The 21,682-nt window shown below is 47.3% G+C and overlaps 1 protein-coding gene and 1 long non-coding RNA gene across 2 annotated transcripts in view; one reads left to right on the top strand and one right to left on the bottom strand.

The window, feature by feature from the left end:
* Nucleotides 1–1,763: 1,763 nt before the first annotated feature.
* Nucleotides 1,764–20,937, bottom strand: LOC130291635 (uncharacterized). The gene is made up of 3 exons (XR_008847988.1): nt 20,634–20,937; nt 6,524–6,721; nt 1,764–2,302 (listed from the first exon to the last, which is right to left on the bottom strand). It is a non-coding gene; the product is annotated as an uncharacterized LOC130291635 (long non-coding RNA).
* STXBP1 (syntaxin binding protein 1) overlaps nt 20,619–21,682 on the top strand; it is a gene marked incomplete in the record, with an annotated part of 68,900 nt that continues 67,836 nt past the window's right edge. The window contains 1 exon segment of the mRNA XM_056540620.1: nt 20,619–20,739. Within this exon segment, the coding sequence (XP_056396595.1) occupies nt 20,703–20,739 (37 nt within the window).

The raw sequence follows: 21,682 nt of genomic DNA, 5'->3' as shown, positions 1-21,682 counted from the left end.
GGCCCTAGAAAGTTAAACAGATTTGTAAATTACTTCTATTTAAAAATCTTCGGCAATCTTCGGCTCTCCCATAGAGCAATATATAGGGGGCGTGGCAGCCTCTGTTTCGGGTGGGGGTCGTGATGCACCATTGTGAAGGAGAGCTGGGGCTCCAAACAGGAAATCGCAGGGGGCCCCAGCGCTCAGACCCCCCCACGATCTAAAACTTATCCCCTATTCTTCTAATTTTTTTCCATGATACTTCTCCTTTAACACTTACTCTTGTTTACGGCAAAGCTGGAAAAAAATCTTTTTATGCGACAAAATTGAAGAAAAAATGCAATTTTGTAACTTTTGGGGGCTTCCGTTTCTACGTAGAACATTTTTCGGTAAAAATTACACCTTCTCTTTATTCTGTAGGTCCATACGGATAAAATGATACCCTACTTATATAGGTTTGATTTTGTCGCACTTATGGAAAAAATCATAACTACATGCAGGAAAATTTATACGTTTAAAATTGTCATCTTCTGACCCCTATAACTTTTTAATTTTTCTGCATATGGGGCAGTATGAGGGCTCATTTTTACGCCGTGATCTGAAGTTTTTAGCTCTACTATTTATGTATTGATCGGACTTTTTGATCGCTTTTTATTCATTTTTTCATTATATAAAAAGTGACCAAAAATACGCTATTTTGGACTTTGGAATTTATTTGCGCATACGCCAAATTTAATTATCAATATATTTTTTACAATTCGGACATTTCCGCACGTGGCGATACCACATATGTTTATTTTTATTTACACTTTTTTTTTTTTATGGGAAAAGGGGGGTGATTCAAACTTTTATTAGGGAAGAGGTTAAATGATGTTTATGAACTTTTTTTTTCCACTTTTTTTTTGCAGTGTTATAGGTCCCATAGGGACCTATAACACTGCACACACTGATCTTTTGCATTGATCAATGGTTTCTGATAGGAAACCATTGATCGATGATTCTGCCGCTTGACTGCTCATGCCTGGATCTCGGGCACTGAGCAGTCATTCGGCGATCGGACACCGAGGAGGCAAGGTAAGGGACCCTCCTGCTGTCTTTGCAGCTGTTCGGGATGCCACAATTTCATTGTGGTGATCCCGAACAGCCCCCTGAGCTAACCGGCAGTGCTTTACTTTCAATTTAGTCACGGTGTTCAACTTTGAACACCTCGTCTAAAGGGTTAATAACGCGTGGCACCGAGTCTCCCAGCCTCTTAATCCTTAATCCTTCCAGTACTTATTAGCTGCTGAATACTACAGAGGAAATTCTTTTCTTTTTGGAACACAGAGCTCTCTGCTGAATCACGAGCACAGTGCTCTCTGCTGACACCTCTGTCCATTTTAAGAACAGTCCAGAGTAGGAGAAAATCACCATAGCAAACATATGCTGCTCTGGAAAGTTCCTAAAATGGACAGAGATGTCAGTAGAGAGTACTGTGGTTGTGATGTCAGCAGAGAGCTCTGTGTTCCAAAAATTAAATAATTTTCTCTGTACTATTCAGCAGCTAATAATTACTGGAAGGATTAAGATTTTTTAATAGAAGTCATTTACAAATCTTTACAAAACAAGAGGGGATGTGCAATTAACTCGCCGAGGTAAGGGGGTTGTACACCTACACCTGGTGTTGGGGGTTTGAAATAATATATTTAAACAGTAACCAACCCCTCAAGACTAGTACTAGTTACCTGATACATAGATGAACAATAGACATAGTAGTCTTAAATACCTTGATCGTGCTTCAATTATAAGACACAATTTATGATAAAAATTATAAATGTTTTATTTTAATACAAAATATCAAATAATGCAATTTGACCTCATAACACAGGGCCCTTGTGCAGAGGAAAACAAATATAATTATAACATTTACTGATATAATAAGAACAAACACCGATATCTAGCATTAAATAGAAAAATATAAAATTGATGTCGCTTTCGGTAATCCGGCATTGGTAGTCCGGAAATGGTCTAAAGTCCCGTAAATAATATGGGATTCCGATATATTGGATGTGAAAAGAATAAAGTATAGTTGCCAGCCTGGAACAAGTCCCAACAAAGCGTCACCTGAGGATAGATGGTGAGGTCCGCAAGTCCTGGGTGGTAAAAGCCTGGGGGAGTTGGGTGTAGGGAGTGTAGCTGTGCGGTGACTAAAGGGTGTCTGGTTAACCCTTTCTATTCGTGACGCCAGGGTGAGGGCTCCTCTGTAATGCTTGTCCTTCCGCCACCCTTCCCAAGAGCGATAGGGAGGTATAGAATAATTGAATGTCCACAACCGGAGAGTTTGCTGAAAACAGTTGGAACTTTTACTGAAGATTTTATGCAAGCTTCATAACAGGAACAGTCTCAATACATGCTAAGGCTCTCAGAGATTGACAAAGGTTGGGACCTTAAGCTATTTAGAGTCCTTAGACTGATAGGCACTGTTCCACTGGATTTAGGGGATTAGTTGTGGTCCAGTAGTCACACTAGCTTTAGCGGGGATTGGTTTAGAACTCACGGTTTAGTTTTATGCTGAGGCCAGTAGGTTTTCAGGCCTAGCGTGTCTTTGAAAGTTGCACAGATCCGTCCTGCTAGTCCAGCATCCACGAGAGCAGCAACCCAAGAGAGTGATCATTGGCTACAGCTCCCTTATATGGGCAGGGGCTGGACTAGAGCTGATTGGTCCAATACTTCTGTCAATCACCTTCACAAAGAATTATGGGTAGTATGTGACCCAAGGACCTCCAAAGGTCCTCCAACATACCATAGAGGAATCAACATAGTCACATGACCGAAGGTCCTGCAACGCCAACAAGGTAAGTATACTATACATTATACAGTGATCCCTCAACTTACAATGGCTTCAACATACAATAGTTTCAACATACAATGGTCTTTTCTGGACCATTGTAACTTGAAACCAGACTCAACATACAATGCTACAGACAGTCCAGATCTGTGAAACGTGTCAATGGGCGGAAGAACCGACCAATCAGAATGGGCATTCTTTGGTAAAACCCCTGTATTACGGAAGCGTATGCACTGACTGGTGTCTGGTAGCGCCCCCTACAGTACAGGGAGGTATTACATGTTCTGTACCTGGTTACCTGCTCCTTTGGATACCAGGTGAGGGCGACTCCATGTTACTTTTTAGGACATTGCCTGTACTGTACAGGACCCCGAAGAAGCTCCTGTCCTCTACATAGACCAGTGTTTCCCAAGCAGGGTGCCCGCAGCTGTTGCAACACTACAACTCCCAGCATGCCCGGGCATGCTGGGCATGCTGGGAGTTGTAGTGTTGCAACAGCTAGAGGCTCCCTGCTTGGAAAACACTGACATAGACAGTGATTTACAGCTCCCAGCAGATCTTTCTTACTTTTATATGGAAGGATTTGCTTTATCTATATTAGTTATCTACTTATTTTTCTTTAATCCTCACTTTTTCCTATTTTTGGATGACATTTTGGTGCCCTTAGAACCAATTACCAGGTTTCCATAGAGTTCTGGTCTCAACATACAATGGTTTCAACATACAATGGTCGTCCCAGAACCGATTAATATTGTAACTTGAGGGACCACTGTACTAAATATACACATTATTATTAAATATGTACATATAAACATCACAGAATTGGAGTGGAGAAGAGGCGACTAGGGGCTGTCCCACCTGGGGGACCCTACCTGAGCGTAGTTACTCTGACTTTGGGGACCACCATACATGGTACGGTATGCAATACGGTACTGGGACACCACACTGGCATGCGTCACCGCGGCGGTCTGCCTGCCACAGACCAGATTGAATAGATGGCGCTCTCAAGCTCTTTCGCTATAGATATAGGTATCCTGATGGCATGTGACGTCACAGGCACTCGGCAATGTTGCCTGTATGTTGGACTCAAATAGTGCTGCTGGTTTAGCACAAGGTAAGTACGTAGTTAGGTATCGGTGGTGTAAAGGTAGCTTAAACACACCTAGAAGCGTTTCAGGGTTCTTATATGTAAAACACCGCCCTAACTGCATTATTTGATATTTTATATTAAAATAAAACATTTTATAATTTTTATCATAAATTGTGTCTTATAAGTGAAGCACGACCAAGGTATTTAAAGGGGTACTCCCACCCTAGACATCTTATCCCCTATCCAAAGGATAGGGGATAAGATGTCTGATCGCAGGGGGTCCTGTCGCTGGGGACCCCTGCATTATTGCATGCGGCACCCACTTGTTTTTTCACCAGAACCGCTGGAGGGTCTGAGTCGCGACTACGGGAACGGAAGTCCATGACATCAGGACTCCGCCCCCGTGTGACGTCACGCCCGTCCCCTCAATGCAAGTCTATGGGAGGGGGCGTCACTATGTATCAGGTAACTGGTTACTGTTTAAATAATAAATATAGAATTTACAAATCTGTTTAACTTTCTGGCACCAGTTGATTTAAAAAAAAAAAAAAAAAAATTCCACCGGAGTACCCCTTTAAGTTCAACTCTTGTACGAGTATTTCTGTGCCTGGGTCCCCAAAAATGTTCAAGTTTTCTTCTCTCCTGATCAAAATAATAGCATGCGTCGTTCCTCTTCTTTCCCTAAGGCTTTAGGCCAGTATTTTCCAACCAGTGGTTCTCCAGCTGTTGTAAAACTACAACTACCAGCATGCCCGGACAGCCAATGGCTGTCCGGGCATGCTGGTGGTTGTAGTTTTACAACAGCTGGAGGAACACTGGTTGGAAAATACTGCTTTAGGTATATCCATGTATGTGATATTGGTATATAACAACATTATTGCATTGTACAAGAGAGTTATGCTGCCCTCTGCTGGCCATTTATGAAAATCCTAGTAATGTCTCAATGGTAATACTAATTTTACAATCCTGCAGGTTTCCATGCTTAAAGGAGTACTTTTTTATTTTTTATTTTTTTAAATCAACTGATGCCAGAAAGTTAAACAGATTTGTAAATTACTTCTATAAAAAAAAAAAAAAAAATCTTAATCCTTCCAGTACTTATTAGCGGCTGTATACTATTTTCTTTTTGGATTTCTTTTCTGTCTGACCACAGTGCTCTCTGCTGACACCTCTGTCCATGTCAGGAACTGTCCAGAGCAGGAGAAAATCCCCATAGCAAACATATGCTGCTCTGGACAGTCCCTAATGTGGTGTCCCGGTACTGTATAGTATAGCGTACCTTGTATGGTGGTCCCCAAAGCCAGAGTTACTTCATTCCAGTAGGGTTCTCCTGGTGGGATGGCCCCTAGTCATCTCTTCCTTCTTTAATTTTGTGATGTTTATATGTATATTTAATTGTATATTTAATTGTGTATATAATGTCGCAGGACCTTCGGTCATGTTACTAATGTTAATTCTATTAAGATATGTTAAAGGACCTTAGGTCATGTGACAAATGTTAATTCTCTTAGGGTATGTTAAAGGACCTTCCTAGGTCACGTGTGTGGTCACATGTTTAGACCATAATTCCTTGTGTAAAGTGACTGACAGATGGTATGGACCAATGAGCTCAAGGCCAGCCCCTGCCCATATAAGGGAGCTGCCAGCCAATCCCCACTCTCTATGGTTCCGGACTAGCAAAGAGTAAAGATCCGTGCAACTTTCAAAGACAAGACCAGGCCGAAGCCTGATAATACCGCAACTTACCAAATCGTGAGTTACAATAAAACTCCCCGCTAAAGTCTGCGTGACTGCTGGACCTAAACTCAATCCCCTAAATCCAGTGGAACAGCGCATATCAATCTCCTGAGCTTAAAACTCACAAGGTCCCAACCAACTGTCAGGATCCTCATAGACTCTGATTGTACAAAGACTGTTCCTGTTTAATTCTGCATAAAACCTGCAGTAAAAGTTCTGACAGTTTTATGAAACCTCCGCTTGTGGACAATCATTTATTATTCCTCCCTATCGCTCTTGGGACAGGTACGGCGATAGGACAAGCATATACAGAGGAGCCATCACCCTGGCGTCACGACAGTTAAGGGTTAAACCAGCACCCTTTAGTTACCGCACAGCTACACCCCATATACCCTATACCCCCACAAGCTTACCACACTAAAATGGACATAGGTGTCAGCAGAGAGCACTGTGGTCGTGACAGAAAAGAAATCCAAAAAGAAAATAATTTCCTCTGTAGTATACAGCCACTAATAAGTACTGGAAGGATTAAAAAAAATGTAATAGAAGTAATTTACAAATCTGTTTAACTTTCTGGTACCAGTTGATAAAAAAAAAAAAAAAAATTGCCACCGGAGTACCCCTTTAAGGGTACTTTGGATCTAGCAGGGATGAGAAGGAAACATCTAAAATTCAGACTGCCCTGTGCTTTAAAGTCTACCTGTCAAATCACAGAAATAAAATGATTCTTCTATATGTTACTCACTATATCATGCAGTTGCTTTACATGTCTTTCTTATGTGTCTGGCTCCTGTAATTGGCTCACAAATCTCTGCTGCTCACTTATTCTGACATCCACTGCTTAGGAAAGGGGCACGTCCGAGGCAAGCACTGAGCCCGCCGTTACTCACCATGCATTCACTTCCTCCTTGAGTCTGCTGTGCTGTGCTTTGTCTCTTCATCCAATCACTGCTCTGTGACCCCTCCTCTCTGCTTTCAGACAGGAATCTCATTGGACAGAAGTGAGCACAGAGGAGTGCTAATCCCGCCCTTACTTCCTGTGCTTCAGCCGGGACAAAAATGATGCTGCAGCCGGACAGGATTATGTTCTGGATGGAATAAGCCACAATGTTTATAAAAAGGAGATACATTTTCTTATGAAGTATATTAGAAAGTAAAACTTTTCAATGTTTTGCTATGATGTACAACATATATATATATATATATATATATATATATATATATATATGTATATATATATATATATGTGTGTGGAATGGTTTCCATGTGCTCTCTTTATCTTCTTCTCTCACATAACTTATCATCCCACTGCCATTGTTGTCCACTTTTCCTCCATACTATACAAATTAAGTTCTTTAACATGTGGTGATTTTAGTGTTCTCATTGCTGCTATTGAGCCCTGACAGCCCCTTCATGGTGCACAGCTATTTCTCATTCTGTCCATTTCAGCAGGCAGGACCAGAGCTGGGCTAATTGCCAGCAGTACTCACACCTGGGCTTCCTTTCCCTTCCTTCATTGGCCAATCACAGGATAGCACCTATGTTACGCCGAGCGCTCCGGGTCCCCGCTCCTCCCCGGAGTGCTCGCTACACTCTCCTCACTGCAGCGCTCCGGTCAGATCCACTGACCCGGGGCGCTGCGATACTGCCTCCAGCCGGGATGCGATTCGCGATGCGGGTAGCGCCCGCTCGCGATGCGCACCCCGGCTCCCGTACCTGACTCGCTCCCCGTCGGTCCTGTCCCGGCGCGCGCGGCCCCGCTCCTTAGGGCGCGCGCGCGCCGGGTCTTTGCGATTTAAAGGGCCACTGCGCCGCTGATTGGCGCAGTGGTTCCAATTAGTCTGATCACCTGTGCACTTCCCTATATCACCTCACTTCCCTTGCACTTCCTTGCCGGATCTTGTTGCCATTGTGCCAGTGAAAGCGTTTCCTTGTATGTTCCTAGCCTGTGTTCCAGACCTCCTGCCGTTGCCCCTGACTACGATCCTTGCTGCCTGCCCCGACCTTCTGCTACGTCCGACCTTGCTTCTGTCTACTCCCTTGTACCGCGCCTATCTTCAGCAGCCAGAGGGGTGAGCCGTTGCTAGTGGATACGACCTGGTCACTACCGCCGCAGCAAGACCATCCTGCTTTGCGGCGGGCTCTGGTGAAAACCAGTAGTGACTTAGAACCGATCCACTAGCACGGTCCACGCCAATCCCTCTCCGGCACAGAGGATCCACTACCTGCCAGCCGGCATCGTGACAGTAGATCCGGCCATGGATCCCGCTGAAGTTCCTCTGCCAGTTGTCGCTGACCTCACCACGGTGGTCGCCCAGCAGTCACAACAGATAGCGCAACAAGGCCAACAGCTGTCTCAACTGACCGTTATGCTACAGCAGTTACTACCACAGCTTCAGCAGTCATCTCCTCCGCCAGCTCCTGCACCTCCTCCGCAGCGAGGGGCCGCTCCTGGTCTACGCCTATCCTTGCCGGATAAATTTGATGGGGACTCTAAGTTTTGCCGTGGCTTTCTTTCCCAATGTTCCCTGCATCTGGAGATGATGTCGGACCAGTTTCCCACTGAAAGGTCTAAGGTGGCTTTCGTAGTCAGCCTTCTGTCTGGAAAAGCCCTGTCTTGGGCCACACCGCTCTGGGACCGCAATGACCCCGTCACTGCCTCTGTACACTCCTTCTTCTCGGAAATCCGAAGTGTCTTTGAGGAACCTGCCCGAGCCTCTTCTGCTGAGACTGCCCTGTTGAACCTGGTCCAGGGTAATTCTTCCGTTGGCGGGTACGCCGTACAATTCCGTACTCTTGCTTCAGAATTATCCTGGAATAATGAGGCCCTCTGCGCGACCTTTAAAAAAGGCCTATCCAGCAACATTAAAGATGTTCTGGCCGCACGAGAAATCCCTGCTAATCTACATGAACTCATTCACCTAGCCACTCGCATTGACATGCGTTTTTCCGAAAGGCGTCAGGAGCTCCGCCAAGATATGGACTCTGTTCGCACGAGGCGTTTCTTCTCCTCGGCTCCTCTCTCCTCTGGTCCCCTGCAATCCGTTCCTGTGCCTCCCGCCGTGGAGGCTATGCAGGTCGACCGGTCTCGCCTGACACCTCAAGAGAGGACACGACGCCGTATGGAGAACCTCTGCCTGTACTGTGCTAGTACCGAACACTTCCTGAGGGATTGTCCTATCCGTCCTCCCCGCCTGGAAAGACGTACGCTGACTCCGCACAAAGGTGAGACAGTCCTTGATGTCTACTCTGCTTCTCCACGTCTTACTGTGCCTGTGCGGATGTCTGCCTCTGCCTTCTCCTTCTCTACTATGGCCTTCTTGGACTCTGGATCTGCAGGAAATTTTATTTTGGCCTCTCTCGTCAACAGGTTCAACATCCCAGTGACCAGTCTCGCCAGACCCCTTTACATCAATTGTGTAAACAATGAAAGATTGGACTGTACCATACGTTTCCGCACGGAGCCCCTTCTAATGAGCATCGGATCTCATCACGAGAGGATTGAACTTTTGGTCCTCCCCAATTGCACTTCTGAAATTCTCCTTGGACTTCCCTGGCTTCAACTTCATTCCCCAACCCTGGATTGGTCCACTGGGGAGATCAAGAGTTGGGGGCCCTCTTGTTCCAAGGACTGTCTAAAACCGGTTCCCAGTAACCCTTGCCGTGACTCTGTGGTTCCTCCAGTAACCGGTCTCCCTAAGGCCTATATGGACTTTGCGGATGTTTTTTGCAAAAAACAAGCTGAGACTCTACCTCCTCACAGGCCTTATGATTGTCCTATCGACCTCCTCCCGGGCACTACTCCACCCCGGGGCAGAATTTATCCTCTGTCCGCCCCAGAGACTCTTGCCATGTCTGAATACGTCCAGGAAAATTTGAAAAAGGGCTTTATCCGTAAATCCTCCTCTCCTGCCGGAGCCGGATTTTTCTTTGTGTCCAAAAAAGATGGCTCCCTACGTCCTTGCATTGACTACCGCGGTCTTAATAAAATCACGGTTAAGAACCGCTACCCCCTACCCCTCATCTCTGAACTCTTTGATCGCCTCCAAGGTGCCCACATCTTTACTAAACTGGACTTAAGAGGTGCTTATAATCTCATCCGCATCAGAGAGGGGGATGAATGGAAAACGGCATTTAACACCAGAGATGGACACTTTGAGTATCTGGTCATGCCCTTTGGCCTGTGCAACGCCCCTGCCGTCTTCCAAGACTTTGTTAATGAAATTTTTCGTGATCTTTTATACTCCTGTGTTGTTGTATATCTGGACGATATCCTGATTTTTTCTGCCAATCTAGAAGAACACCGCCAGCATGTCCGTATGGTTCTTCAGAGACTTCGTGACAATCAACTCTATGCCAAAATTGAGAAATGTCTGTTTGAATGCCAATCTCTTCCTTTTCTAGGATACTTGGTCTCTGGCCAGGGACTACAAATGGATCCAGACAAACTCTCGGCCGTCTTAGATTGGCCACGCCCCTCCGGACTCCGTGCTATCCAACGCTTTTTGGGGTTCGCCAATTATTACAGGCAATTTATTCCACATTTTTCTACCGTTGTGGCCCCTATCGTGGCTTTAACCAAAAAAAATGCCAATCCCAAGTCTTGGCCTCCTCAAGCGGAAGACGCCTTTAAACGACTCAAGTCTGCCTTTTCTTCGGCTCCCGTGCTCTCCAGACCTGACCCTTCCAAACCCTTCCTATTGGAGGTTGATGCCTCCTCAGTGGGAGCTGGAGCTGTTCTTCTACAAAAAAATTCTTCCGGGCATGCTGTCACTTGTGGTTTTTTTTCTAGGACCTTCTCTCCGGCGGAGAGGAACTACTCCATCGGGGATCGAGAGCTTCTAGCCATCAAATTAGCACTTGAGGAATGGAGGCATCTGCTGGAGGGATCAAGATTTCCAGTTATTATTTACACCGATCACAAGAACCTCTCCTACCTCCAGTCTGCCCAACGGCTGAATCCTCGCCAGGCCCGGTGGTCTCTGTTCTTTGCCCGATTTAATTTTGAAATTCACTTTCGGCCTGCCGATAAGAACATTAGGGCCGATGCTCTCTCTCGTTCCTCGGATGCTTCGGAAGTTGAACTCTCTCCGCAACACATCATTCCTCCTGACTGCCTGATTTCCACTTCTCCAGCCTCCATCAGGCAAACTCCTCCAGGAAAGACCTTTGTTTCTCCACGCCAACGCCTCGGAATCCTCAAATGGGGTCACTCCTCCCATCTCGCAGGTCATGTGGGCATCAAGAAATCTGTGCAACTCATCTCCCGCTTCTATTGGTGGCCGACTCTGGAGACGGATGTTGTGGACTTTGTGCGAGCCTGCACTATCTGTGCCCGGGATAAGACTCCTCGCCAGAAGCCCGCTGGTTTTCTTCATCCCCTGCCTGTCCCCGAACAGCCTTGGTCTCTGATTGGTATGGATTTTATTACTGATTTACCCCCTTCCCGTGGCAACACTGTTATTTGGGTGGTCGTTGATCGATTCTCCAAAATGGCACATTTCATCCCTCTTCCTGGTCTTCCTTCAGCGCCTCAGTTGGCTAAACAATTTTTTGTACACATTTTTCGTCTTCACGGGTTGCCTACGCAGATCGTCTCGGATAGAGGCGTCCAATTCGTGTCTAAATTCTGGAGGGCTCTCTGTAAACAACTCAAGATTAAATTAAATTTTTCTTCTGCATATCATCCCCAATCCAATGGACAAGTAGAAAGAATTAACCAGGTCTTGGGTGATTATTTACGACATTTTGTTTCCTCCCGCCAGGATGACTGGGCAGATCTCCTTCCATGGGCCGAATTCTCGTATAACTTCAGAGTCTCTGAATCTTCCTCCAAATCCCCATTTTTCGTGGTGTACGGCCGTCACCCTCTTCCCCCCCTCCCTACCCCCTTGCCCTCTGGTCTGCCCGCTGTGGATGAAATTTCTCGTGACCTTTCCATCATATGGAGAGAGACCCAAAATTCTCTCTTACAGGCTTCATCACGCATGAAGAAGTTCGCGGATAAGAAAAGAAGAGCTCCTCCCATTTTTTCCCCTGGAGACAAGGTATGGCTCTCCGCTAAATATGTCCGCTTCCGTGTCCCTAGCTACAAGTTGGGACCACGCTATCTTGGTCCTTTCAAAATTTTGTGCCAGATTAATCCTGTCTCTTACAAACTTCTTCTTCCTCCTTCTCTTCGTATTCCTAATGCCTTTCACGTTTCTCTTCTTAAACCACTCATCATCAACCGTTTCTCTCCCAAATCTGTTCCTCCCACTCCTGTTTCCGGCTCCTCGGACATCTTCTCCGTCAAAGAGATTCTGGCATCAAAAAAGGTCAGAGGGAAAACCTTTTTTTTAGTGGATTGGGAGGGTTGTGGTCCAGAAGAGAGATCCTGGGAACCTGAGGACAATATCCTAGACAAAAGTCTGCTCCTCAGGTTCTCAGGTTCTAAGAAGAGGGGGAGACCCAAGGGGGGGGGTACTGTTACGCCGAGCGCTCCGGGTCCCCGCTCCTCCCCGGAGCGCTCGCTACACTCTCCTCACTGCAGCGCTCCGGTCAGATCCACTGACCCGGTGCGCTGCGATACTGCCTCCAGCCGGGATGCGATTCGCGATGCGGGTAGCGCCCGCTCGCGATGCGCACCCCGGCTCCCGTACCTGACTCGCTCCCCGTCGGTCCTGTCCCGGCGCGCGCGGCCCCGCTCCTTAGGGCGCGCGCGCGCCGGGTCTTTGCGATTTAAAGGGCCACTGCGCCGCTGATTGGCGCAGTGGTTCCAATTAGTCTGATCACCTGTGCACTTCCCTATATCACCTCACTTCCCCTGCACTCCCTTGCCGGATCTTGTTGCCATTGTGCCAGTGAAAGCGTTTCCTTGTGTGTTCCTAGCCTGTGTTCCAGACCTCCTGCCGTTGCCCCTGACTACGATCCTTGCTGCCTGCCCCGACCTTCTGCTACGTCCGACCTTGCTTCTGTCTACTCCCTTGTACCGCGCCTATCTTCAGCAGCCAGAGGGGTGAGCCGTTGCTAGTGGATACGACCTGGTCACTACCGCCGCAGCAAGACCATCCCGCTTTGCGGCGGGCTCTGGTGAAAACCAGTAGTGACTTAGAACCGATCCACTAGCACGGTCCACGCCAATCCCTCTCCGGCACAGAGGATCCACTACCTGCCAGCCGGCATCGTGACAACCTACTCCTCTCTGCTATGCAATGACATAGCATTAGAGAAAGTGCACTGGAGTTAACATGCTGCTTGAGGATGATTTATACAGTACAGTATTATATGAAATGTAAGGGAAAATGGTTTACTGACTGACTGGGCTTTTGCAAGGTAGGAAAGAAGGAAAGGAAAGAAGCAACAGGATCACAGCAAGGAAGGAGTTACACTAAGTGCTGAGCTGCTACTGTTGGTGCTACTTAGAAGCTAAAGGGAGGGAAATGAGGATATTAAACTGCAGCACTGTGGGCATACAGCAGCAGGTACACAGTTTTTTTTTTTACTAAAGGGACAACTGCCCTGAGCTTTATAGGTGGCGAGACATGAGAGAGAAGACTTGATTTACTTTTGAGAAACAGTGTAGATCATCTTCAGCAGGCAGACTGGCTAAGCTTTTAAGTACAATGTTCAGCTGTCTCAGGCTGTCCTGCACAGAGCACATGGCTAAAACCTTCCCCCTTCTTGTGTTTGATCTGTTACTAGAGACAGATTTTTCCTAACAACAGGAAGTGAACAGCAGATTGCAGGAAAGGGAAACACCTAGTGGCCACAAATACAGAGCTGTCTTTTTGGGTTAAGAAGTAATTTTTGGTTAGGTTTTCTTTGAAAGACCTTGCACCATTCCTTGTCCATGCTGACACAGTCTGATTTTCTTTCAAATGCTTGATGGGATGGACTGTGTCACTGAGGTACTCTGCACATGGTGGACAATGTTGCCCGTAATCTAGAATGCCTATATGCAGCAGCCCAAAAACATGAATTAATTGTTCCACATGTTGCAAAACTACAACTCCCTACATGGCCATAGGCTGTCCGGGCATTCTGCGAGTTGTAGTTTTTCAACAGCTGTGGCACACTTATTGGGAAACACTGCTGTGGTCTCCCAGAGCGTGGTCCCCTTGTGCTACCATGAACACTGTTTGGGTTGCTGTTACCTCAACCTTACCAGCTCAGTTGCTCTGCGACCTACATAGGCTGCTGCCACCACCAGGCTGTGTAATTGTGCCACCATATGGTCTACTCATGCTGCTGCCACCTCCAGGCTCTGTCATTGTGCCACTCTGAGGCCTAAATAGGCTGCTGCCACCTCCAAACTGTGTCATTGTGCCGCCATGTGATCTCCTCATGCTGGTGCCACCTCCAGGCTGTGTCATTCTGCTGCCATATGGTCTCATGGCTGAAAGGCAGGGGCTGAGACAGGTGTGGCAACTCGCCTGAGTTTTTTCACTGCAGCAATTTATACACTATTGGAGCTGGAATTACTGCGGCTGCGGGCACCAGACTTGCCCTCCAATGGGTCCTCAAAAAGGATTTAAAGTTTGCTCATTCCAATTACCAGGCTCTGTCATTCTGCCGCCATGTGATCTCCTCATGCTGCTGGCACATTAAACTTGTTAATCTCTTCAAAATCTTCAATTGACGTTTAAAAAAATCTCTTTAATCTCTTCAATTGAGATGCCATATGGTCTACCGACCCTGCTGCCACATCCAGACTCCATCATTGTGCCGCTCTGTGACAGTGATTCTAATAGCGACGTCTGTAATCTGCATGTCATACTGAATAACAGTATTATTTCACTAACATAGCACAAGCCCAAGGCAAAGTGTTCTACACCCCCGTGGAGGCTGTATGTAGCCTGGGAATAACCATTTTCAATGGAAATTCACCGTACATAAAATCGGATCGAAACAAATTTTTGGGAAAATTCGGCGAATCGGCCGAATCAAATTTTCAAAAATTCGCCCATCTCTACTGGTAACATGTCACATGTTACCCACCCTTCAGCCAATAACGAGCTAAGGGTAGTCTTGTCTACACCCCAGGGACAGAGGAGGGACCAAAAAAGCTCATATTAGTCAGAGAGTCTAGTCCTTGCCTCTAGTGGAAGAGTGTCCCCCAACTACAAAATTCCAGACCTAACCATATGCTGCAAAGAAGCCACGGTCGCGACGTCACGGCTACGCCACATCACACCACGCCCCCTCCATTGATGTCTATGGGAGGGGGCGTGACGGTCGTCACGCCCCCTCCCATAGACATCAATGGAGGAGGCGTGGCATGACATTACAGGGGTGGGGGCGTGGCCGTGACTTCACGGCCGCTGCTCCAAGCCTTCTGAACTAGATGTTCAGAAGTCTGGGGCACGGGAATACCCCTTGAAATTGTACAAGGACTGCGACAGTGACATACTACCAGCTATCTCTATATAAAGTGTCTATCAAGTGTCATAACTTCAGTCTGTATCATCCTCACTGCTGTACTATTGGACCTAAAACTTCAGTAAAGTTCAAGCTGTTATCCATAAATCCTGGCTTTTGAGGTATTTATTCCTGGGGCTTTGATACAGATATCTACTTATTTGAAGTAGTTGTTAGTGGAACTGTCAGTAAATTACAGGGTTATTACACTACAGCCATCAGACACTACAAAACCCATTGTCCGTTGCACATACTAACTACAACCCTACGTCTGGCGTCACGAACCTGACAACCTGCCAGCCAAGTGTCCATACTAACTGCCTAAACCTTAGTACCCACTTGCCACACTACCCTAGACAGACAATGGGACTTACGTGGTTACTAAATTTCCAACCTGTTGGGTACACGATGGCTGCAGCAGGGCTATATTTCCCACAAGAATAACTGTGCCAATTGGCATTCCTCCCTCGTGCCAAGCAGAATACCCTGACCCCCAAATTATATTTGTCAAGAATAAAGCTCCCACAGTGCCAGCACTGTCATCAGTGGTCCTATAATGCCTAATAATCATGCCAGGGAGGCCATACAGCACAGAACAACCAATAGTACCAATGCCAAATATCCCCCAAAATACCTTTGCAGAGGTCCCCTGTAATGCCTCCAAGATTAATAGGTGCCATATCTGCCCGGAAAACAAGAGAGCCCCCAAGCATGGTGCCCAAACACTATGCATCAACAGTGCACCCAACAAGTAGAGCACATAAACCCTATACATGAAACAGAAGCCCTCAAATGCTCACCTTACCCCCTTCCCACATTGCACCCAGCAGAGTAGCCTAAAGGCCTCCTAAGTAGTATGGGCTGTATACAGAGAGGTAGGTGATGATGACCCCTGTATGGACTGTATACAGAGAGATAGGTGATGATGACCCTAGTATAGGCTGTATACAGGGGGTAGGTGATGATAACCCCAGTATGGGCTGTATATAGGGGGTAGGTGATGATGATGACCCCAGTATAGGCTGTATACAGGGGGTAGGTGATGATGACCCCAGTATAGGCTGTATACAGGGGTAGGTGATGATGAACCCAGTATAGGCTGTATACAGGGGGTAGGTGATGATGAACCCAGTATAGGCTGTATATAGGGGGTAGGTGATGATGACCCCAGTATGGGCTGTATATAGGGGGGAGGTGATGATGACCCCAGTATAGGCTGTAAACAGGGGGTAGGTGATGATGACCCCAGTATAGGCTGTATATAGGGGGTAGGTGATGATAACCCCAGTATGGGCTGTATATAGGGGGTAGGTCATGATGATGACCCCAGTATAGGCTGTATACAGGGGGGAGGTGATGATGACCCCAGTATAGGCTGTATATAGGGGGGAGGTGATGATGACCCCAGTATAGGCTGTATATAGGGGGTAGGTGATGATGACCCCAGTATGGGCTGTATATAGGGGGGAGGTGATGATGACCCCAGTATAGGCTGTATACAGGGGGTAGGTGATGATGACCCCAGTATAGGCTGTATATAGGGGGTAGGTGATGATGACCCCAGTATAGGCTGTATACAGGGGGTAGGTGATGATGACCCCAGTATGGGCTGTATATAGGGGGGAGGTGATGATGACCCCAGTATAGGCTGTATATAGGGGGTAGGTAATGATGACCCCAGTATATACTGTATACAGGGGGTAGGTGATGATGACCCCAGTATGGGCTGTATACAGGGGGTAGGTGATGATGATCCCAGTATGGGCTGTATACAGAGGGGTAGGTGATGATGACCCCAGTATGGGCTGTATATAGGGGTAGGTGATGATGACCCCCAGTATGGGCTGTATATAGGGGGGAGGTGATGATGACCCCAGTATAGGCTGTATACAGGGGGTAGGTGATGATGACCCCAGTATAGGCTGTATATAGGGGGTAGGTGATGATGAACCCATTATGGGCTGTATACAGGGGGTAGGTGATGATGACCCCAGTATATACTGTATACAGGGGGAAGGTGATGATGACCCCAGTATGGGCTGTATATAGGGGGTAGGTGATGATGACCCCAGTATGGGCTGTATATAGGGGGTAGGTGATGATGACCCCAGTATATACTGTATACAGTGGTCAGGTGATGATGACCCCAGTATATACTGTATACAGTAGTCAGGTGATGATGACCCCAGTATATACTGTATACAGTAGTCAGGTGATGATGACCCCAGTATATACTGTATACAGTGGTCAGGTGATGATGATGATGACCCCAGTATATACTGTATACAGGGGGTAGGTGATGATGACCCCAGTATGGGCTGTATACAGGGGGTAGGTGATGATGATGACGACCCCAGTATGGGCTGTATATAGGGGGTAGGTGATGATGACCCCAGTATGGGCTGTATACAGAGGGTAGGTGATGATGACCCCAGTATATACTGTATACAGTAGTCAGGTGATGATGACCCCAGTATATACTGTATACAGTAGTCAGGTGATGATGACCCCAGTATATCCTGTATACAGTAGTCAGGTGATGATGACCCCAGTATATACTGTATACAGTGGTCAGGTGATGATGATGATGACCCCAGTATATACTGTATACAGTGGTCAGGTGATGATGACCCCAGTATATACTGTATACAGTGGTCAGGTGATGATGATGATGACTCCAGTATATACTGTACACAGTGGTCAGGTGATGATGATGATGACCCCAGTATATACTGTATACAGTAGTCAGGTGATGATGACCCCAGTATATACTGTATACAGTGGTCAGGTGATGATGATGATGACCCCAGTATATACTGTATACAGTGGTCAGGTGATGATGATGATGATGACCCCAGTATATACTGTATACAGTAGTCAGGTGATGATGACCCCAGTATATACTGTATACAGTGGTCAAGTGATGATGACCCCAGTATATCCTGTATACAGTAGTCAGGTGATGATGACCCCAGTATATCCTGTATACAGTAGTCAGGTGATGATGACCCCAGTATATACTGTATACAGTGGTCAGGTGATGATGATGATGACCCCAGTATATACTGTATACAGTGGTCAGGTGATGATGACCCCAGTATATACTGTATACAGTAGTCAGGTGATGATGACCCCAGTATATACTGTATACAGTAGTCAGGTGATGATGACCCCAGTATATCCTGTATACAGTAGTCAGGTGATGATGACCCCAGTATATACTGTATACAGTGGTCAGGTGATGATGATGATGACCCCAGTATATACTGTATACAGGAGGTAGGTGATGATGACCCCAGTATGGGCTGTATATAGGGGGTAGGTGATGATGACCCCAGTATGGGCTGTATACAGTGGTCAGGTGATGATGATGATGATGACCCCAGTATAGGCTGTATACAGAGGGTAGGTGATGATGACCCCAGTATATACTGTATACAGTAGTCAGGTGATGATGACCCAAGTATATACTGTATACAGTGGTCAGGTGATGATGACCCCAGTATATACTGTATACAGTAGTCAGGTGATGATGACCCCAGTATATACTGTATACAGTAGTCAGGTGATGATGACCCCAGTATATACTGTATACAGTAGTCAGGTGATGATGACCCCAGTATATACTGTATACAGTGGTCAGGTGATGATGATGATGACCCCAGTATATACTGTATACAGGGGGTAGGTGATGATGACCCCAGTATGGGCTGTATACAGGGGGTAGGTGATGATGATGACGACCACAGTATGGGCTGTATATAGGGGGTAGGTGATGATGACCCCAGTATGGGCTGTATACAGAGGGTAGGTGATGATGACCCCAGTATATACTGTATACAGTAGTCAGGTGATGATGACCCCAGTATATACTGTATACAGTAGTCAGGTGATGATGACCCCAGTATATCCTGTATACAGTAGTCAGGTGATGATGACCCCAGTATATACTGTATACAGTGGTCAGGTGATGATGATGATGACCCCAGTATATACTGTATACAGTGGTCAGGTGATGATGACCCCAGTATATCCTGTATACAGTAGTCAGGTGATGATGACCCCAGTATATACTGTATACAGTGGTCAGGTGATGATGATGATGACTCCAGTATATACTGTACACAGTGGTCAGGTGATGATGATGATGACCCCAGTATATACTGTATACAGTAGTCAGGTGATGATGACCCCAGTATATACTGTATACAGTGGTCAGGTGATGATGATGATGACCCCAGTATATACTGTATACAGTGGTCAGGTGATGATGATGATGATGACCCCAGTATATACTGTATACAGTAGTCAGGTGATGATGACCCCAGTATATACTGTATACAGTGGTCAAGTGATGATGACCCAAGTATATACTGTATACAGTAGTCAGGTGATGATGACCCCAATATATACTGTATACAGTAGTCAGGTGATGATGACCCCAGTATATACTGTATACAGTGGTCAGGTGATGATGACCCCAGTATATACTGTATACAGTAGTCAGGTGATGATGACCCCAGTATGGGCTGTATACAGGGGGTAGGTGATGATGACCCCAGTATATACTGTATACAGTAGTCAGGTGATGATGATGATGACCCCAGTATATACTGTATACAGTGGTCAGGTGATGATGATGATGACCCCAGTATATACTGTATACAGTAGTCTGGTGATGATGACCCCAGTATATACTGTATATAGTAGTCAGGTGATGATGACCCCAGTATATACTGTATACAGTGGTCAGGTGATGATGATGATGATGACCCCAGTATAGGCTGTATACAGAGGGTAGGTGATGATGACCCCAGTATATCCTGTATACAGTAGTCAGGTGATGATGACCCCAGTATATACTGTATACAGTAGTCAGGTGATGATGACCCCAGTATATACTGTATACAGTAGTCAGGTGATGATGACCCCAGTATATACTGTATACAGTGGTCAGGTGATGATGATGATGACCCCAGTATGGGCTGTATACAGGGGGTAGGTGATGATGACCCCAGTATATACTGTATACAGTGGTCAGGTGATGATGATGATGATGACCCCAGTATAGGCTGTATACAGAGGGTAGGTGATGATGACCCCAGTATATACTGTATACAGTGGTCAGGTGATGATGATGATGATGACCCCAGTATGGGCTGTATACAGGGGGTAGGTGATGATGACCCCAGTATATACTGTATACAGTGGTCAGGTGATGATGATGATGATGACCCCAGTATAGGCTGTATACAGTGGTCAGGTGATGATGACCCCAGTATATACTGTATACAGTGGTCAGGTGATGATGATGACCCCAGTATAGGCTGTATACAGGGGGTAGGTGATGATGACCCCAGTATATACTGTATACAGTGGTCAGGTGATGATGACCCCAGTATATACTGTATACAGTGGTCAGGTGATGATGATGATGATGACCCCAGTATAGGCTGTATACAGGGGGTAGGTGATGATGACCCCAGTATATACTGTATACAGTGGTCAGGTGATGACACAGGGCTGTCCCCCTCCCCTCCTCTGCTGCAGCCCCCCTCCCCCCGGTCAGCTGACTGCTCCTCCCTCCTCCATCCTCCGTACCTCCAGCTCTCTCCTCCCCTGCAGTCGCTTCTCTCTCTCGGATCGGATCTAGCGCTTGTACCGGACAGGATGGCACCGAGCGGGCTGAAGGCGGTGGTGGGAGAAAGTAAGCGGGGATGGTGGGGGAATTACCCGGGGGCTGTGCGGGCTGTGCCGGGGACCCCTCCCTGTGTCCTGCGGATGTGTCTGCAGCCTCCATCATCCTATGTCCTCCCTCCATCCTACCTCCTGCCGTCACCTCCATCCATAGCCTCCATCCCCTGCCGCCACCTCCATCCATAGCCTCCATCCCCTGCCGCCACCTCCATCCATAGCCTCCATCCCCTGCCGCCACCTCCATCCATAGCCTCCATCCCCTGCCGCCACCTCCATCCATAGCCTCCATCCCCTGCCGCCACCTCCATCCATAGCCTCCATCCCCTGCCGCCACCTCCATCCATAGCCTCCATCCCCTGCCGCCACCTCCATCCATAGCCTCCATCCCCTGCCGCCACCTCCATCCATAGCCTCCATCCCCTGCCGCCACCTCCATCCATAGCCTCCATCCCCTGCCGCCACCTCTACCTCCATCCCCTGCCTCCATCCTTAGCCCCCATCCCCTGCCTCCATCCTTAGCCTCCATCCCCTGCCGTCACCTCTACCTCCATCCCCTGCCTCCATCCTTAGCCTCCATCCTTAGCCTCCATCACCTGCCTCCATCCTTAGCCTCCATCACCTGCCGTCACCTCTACCTCCATCCCCTGCCTCCATCCCCTGCCCTCACCTCTACCTCCATCCCCTGCCTCCATCCCCTGCTGTCACCTCTACCTCCATCCCCTGCCTCCATCCTTAGCCTCCATCCTTAGCCTCCTACCCCTGCCGTCACCTCTACCTCCATCCCCTGCCTCCATCCCCTGCTGTCACCTCTACCTCCATCCCCTGCCTCCATCCTTAGCCCCCATCCCCTGCCTCCATCCCCTGCCTCCATCCCCTGCTGTCACCTCTACCTCCATCCCCTGCCTCCATCCCCTGCCTCCATCCCCTGCTGTCACCTCTACCTCCATCCCCTG

This window comes from Hyla sarda, chromosome 9, assembly GCF_029499605.1.
Source record: "Hyla sarda isolate aHylSar1 chromosome 9, aHylSar1.hap1, whole genome shotgun sequence".
Taxonomy (NCBI): Eukaryota; Metazoa; Chordata; class Amphibia; order Anura; family Hylidae; genus Hyla; species Hyla sarda.
Note: the sequence above shows the minus strand (reverse complement) of the source record. Positions and strands in the feature narration are given on the sequence as shown.